The following is a 3,575-nucleotide window of genomic DNA, read 5'->3' as shown; positions in this document are numbered from 1 at the left end:
GGCAGCGCTGATAGTGGTACTTCAAGCCATAAATGCTGGGGAACTCCAGCCAACAGCCTGAATTGGGACATTTCACCCTGGAGTGGGCTTTGAACTCATCCTTCCACTGGTTCATCAGGGGGAGCTGGCAACAAGAGAGACAAGAGAAATAGCTGAATAAAGAGAATCGCGTGTCCGGGTGCGTGCCAGTGCATCCCGAGGGGGCTGGTGGGGGCAGACGGGATCATTCCTGTCCACCCCCTCCCACTCTGCGGTCACAAAGTGGATCCCAGGACTGTTTCAGGGTACAGATGCTCCCTCCAGCAAAAGGTGCTGGGACAGACGCTGCAAGCTCTACAGGTTAATGATTCCTCCTGAGACTTTACCCTACTGTGCCTCCCAGAGCACACGCATGCTCCCGGCCAGGCTGAGGAATAAATCAGACCAGAAGTCACCTGGGTGATTTAACCACCCCACATTTCATCTAGTCAGTAAATCACACTGTGCCCATGCTCTCATGACAAACTGCTCCATGTGTTGTCCACGCTACCACGTGGGAATTAAAACTGCACAACTCTGTGGGGAATAAATCACCCCGTTGTCGGTGCTGCCAGATCGTTAGCCAGACCTGACACTGCTGCGAAAGAACCCAGCTCATCTGGGCACAGCCCTGGGAAGGGGACACCAGAGGGGGGTCCTGTATCCTAACCAGAGTTTTGGAGGATGCTGGATGCCTACGTGGAGAGGATCTTGCTCAGGACAAGGCTGTTCTGAAGATGAAACCACCAGGAAGGCAGGTTTAACCCCAGAGCACAGGACAAGACCTGGAGGGCAAGCCAGAGGGAGCGAGGCAGGGAGGGCACGGGGGGATTGGAGGGCGCGGGGTCTTACAGGGATGTCTTTCAGTGCCTGGTTCTCGGCCTTAGGTCGTCCTTTCTTCCTGCCTTCGGTTTTGTCACTGGTCGCATTTCCTGAAAACAGATGTGGCGCACGTCAACCACAGGCTGTGGGGGCTGCCTCGGCCCCGGGCTGCTGCGTTCCCGCCCCAGCAAGGATGGAGATTGCCCTTCGGAAGGCAACGCCTGCTCCCCTGCAATTCAGTGCACAGCCCCCACACCTGCATGGAAGAGGGCGGCTTCTCCTGGTCTTTGTGGGCCCCTCTCATTCAGACAGAGCAGTTTCAGCACAGCTGGGGTTTGCTTTGGAAAACTGTCCTTCCACTCAAGTTGGAAGAAATCCTTCAGAAACTACATTGCTCGGCCAAAGAAATCTGCGCCTAGGTCAACACGCTGGGCCCCGGGCAAGCTGCGGAGCACAGAAATCCTCCACCCTCTTGGCACAGCCAGGGTGGCCAAGCAGCCTCCAAAGCCTGGGGATGCAACGAGCACATGGGGAGCAACAGGGATGGGGATAGTCAGGGGGTGAGGACAGGGCAAGGCAGTGCTTGGGGCACTCAAGTGGGGAGGAGAAGTTGTGGTGACGGTTCTAGGAGGGGTCACAGCTCTGTGTGTGCTCAGAGCAGATTCCTGAAGCACCCTGAGCACGGGCTGGATGCCGGAGGGGCAGAAACCTGACCATTTCAACCAGGCATGAGTCTCCAACATTGGGGTACATCAAATCCAAGCACGTTAAACTGCCGAGCCCCAGACGAGACACTTCAGCTCATGATGGCCGCAAACTCCCGGGTTTCACCTACTTCACACCCAAAACGGATAGAGCAAAGTGGCACAAACATCAGGACAGCTTTCCCTGGGGTTTGCATGCAGGGGCTGAGGGCAGTTCACCAAATCGATCCACTTCCACATCCAACCAGTGGTCACTCCGAGCAGGAACAGCTCCCGAGAAACCAGAGCTGAGCTCCAATCCTGGCTGAACGCAGAACCCGATCCAGGATTCTTTCAGAACAAGGGAGTGAGATCAAACAGAAAGCCCACAGTCACCTACAAACACACTGTCAAAATCACACACTCTCTCCCTTTTCATGCCTTCTGCCCCAGCAGCCAGGGGCAAAATAGCAAACAAGACATTTGGCTCATGTATTTCCAGTTCCCTGAAGTCAGGCCAGCTGGTTTGCTCCACTGTGATACCCACGAAAGCATCCCCGGGTGATGCAGCATCCTTTGGGAATCCCTCTATTCCAGAAGGCCTCGTCTGCAGGAGGTGATGACCTTTATGGACTTTAAGAAAAAGTCCCTAAAAAACCACTTCATCACCCCAAAGACGTCAACACTACCAGACATTCCCACCTCCAGCACCTTCTCAGGGAGAGCAATGAAATATCATCACCACAGAGCATCCCTCACTCTATCGCTTTTAGTTTCTCTAAACTAGAAGGGCTGAAAAAAAAAAGATGACTTTTCTACTTTTGAATGCGCTGATGAGATGTGGCGCAGGGAAAAAACACGCTGCTGAACGCAGGTATGTTCACACTGCAGACAGCTGGAGCTCATTCCCCTCAGCAATAAATTACACCCCTCTGCTAGCAATTACAGCTTCAACCTCAAGGGAAGAGCAGCATTTGGGAAACATTTAGGGCACACGCTTTTCCCCGCCAGGCCACGGATTTTGGGTGCCTGGTCTGAGCCACATCTCTGGGGTCTGACCCTCGCCTGGGGTGCAGTTACCTCTTGGTTTCTAGGACAAGGGGAAGGCAGCGGGAGCCTCTCCACGCCCGCAGAGGGGATCAGCGCAGCATCATCAGACAGGAGAGAAAAAACCAAACCTCCTTGGGCCTGGAGATGCCTGGATAGAGAAATCAGCTATCCATCAGAGTGACAGCCCTTAGCAAGCAGGTCCCGGGGGCCGTGACACGGGAGACAGCAGATGGTCTGAACTCGTTTAAGCCTTTCCATCCTTTGATGTCACACTCAACTCCCAACACGATCTATCGGCGGCGAGACACCCATCTCGTTAAGCCAGGCGCACGCCTCTCGGAAGGGAGAGAACCGTCTCCATCCCTCCCCTCCTGCTCGTGGCGACCAGTTCTGCACAGCTCTGAGGCTTTTCTGGCCCAGCACAGCCCTCGCCGGGGGCTCGAAGCGAGGAGTCGAGACGCGCTGAACAAACCCCGATGTGCTTTCAGCCGCACATTTCGACAGCCGACCCCTCGGCTTGTCCCCTCCATCTCCGCAGAAAGAAAAAGTCAGCTCCTTACCGAGCTTGGGCAGCTCCGCCGGCGAGTTTATCCTTGTCTCTGTCCTGCTTTCTTTGCTGGCAGCGGGTTTGTTAGAGCCTCCAGTTTTCCTTCCACCTTTGCAGGTATAGGAATCCGCCATCTCTGAAAGAAGCAGGGGAAGGCGTTAAAATTCACTCCTCGGAGCTGGGAGCGACACATGCTGAAAGCAAGGAGAGCTGCCGGGGAGGGAAATCAGAAAACTATCATCCAGCCTAAAGGTTCCCCACAAAGAGAAGAAACAGGACACGTTTCCGAGTATTTTTTCTATGGCTGAGAGATGCCACAGACGTGGCTGAAAAGCTGCTTTCATTACAGGCTGGTTTCTCCTCCACATACAACGGCAAAGACTTTATTAAAAATTATAGGTTTACTTTGCCCAGAGAAGTAGCAAATAAATGGCTTTTCCTCTTTACTTATTTCT

The 3,575-nt window shown here is 54.0% G+C and overlaps 1 protein-coding gene across 1 annotated transcript in view; it reads right to left on the bottom strand.

The window, feature by feature from the left end:
- Positions 1 to 3,254, bottom strand: part of LOC104279272 (zinc finger protein 512B-like) — a gene marked incomplete at its 3' end in the record, with an annotated part of 11,307 nt that extends 8,053 nt beyond the window's left edge. The window contains exons 1-3 of the mRNA XM_009876486.1: positions 3,134 to 3,254; positions 871 to 950; positions 1 to 124 (exon numbers count right to left, since the gene is read on the bottom strand). The exon at positions 1 to 124 is cut by the window's left edge and continues 3 nt beyond it. Coding sequence (XP_009874788.1) covers positions 1 to 124; positions 871 to 950; positions 3,134 to 3,254 — 325 coding nt within the window. The remainder of the gene's footprint in view (positions 125 to 870; positions 951 to 3,133) is intronic.
- Between the last annotated feature and the right edge of the window lie 321 nt (positions 3,255 to 3,575).

Source organism: Apaloderma vittatum, unplaced genomic scaffold (genome assembly GCF_000703405.1).
Source record: "Apaloderma vittatum isolate BGI_N311 unplaced genomic scaffold, ASM70340v1 scaffold29559, whole genome shotgun sequence".
NCBI lineage: Eukaryota > Metazoa > Chordata > Aves > Trogoniformes > Trogonidae > Apaloderma > Apaloderma vittatum.
Note: the sequence above shows the minus strand (reverse complement) of the source record. Positions and strands in the feature narration are given on the sequence as shown.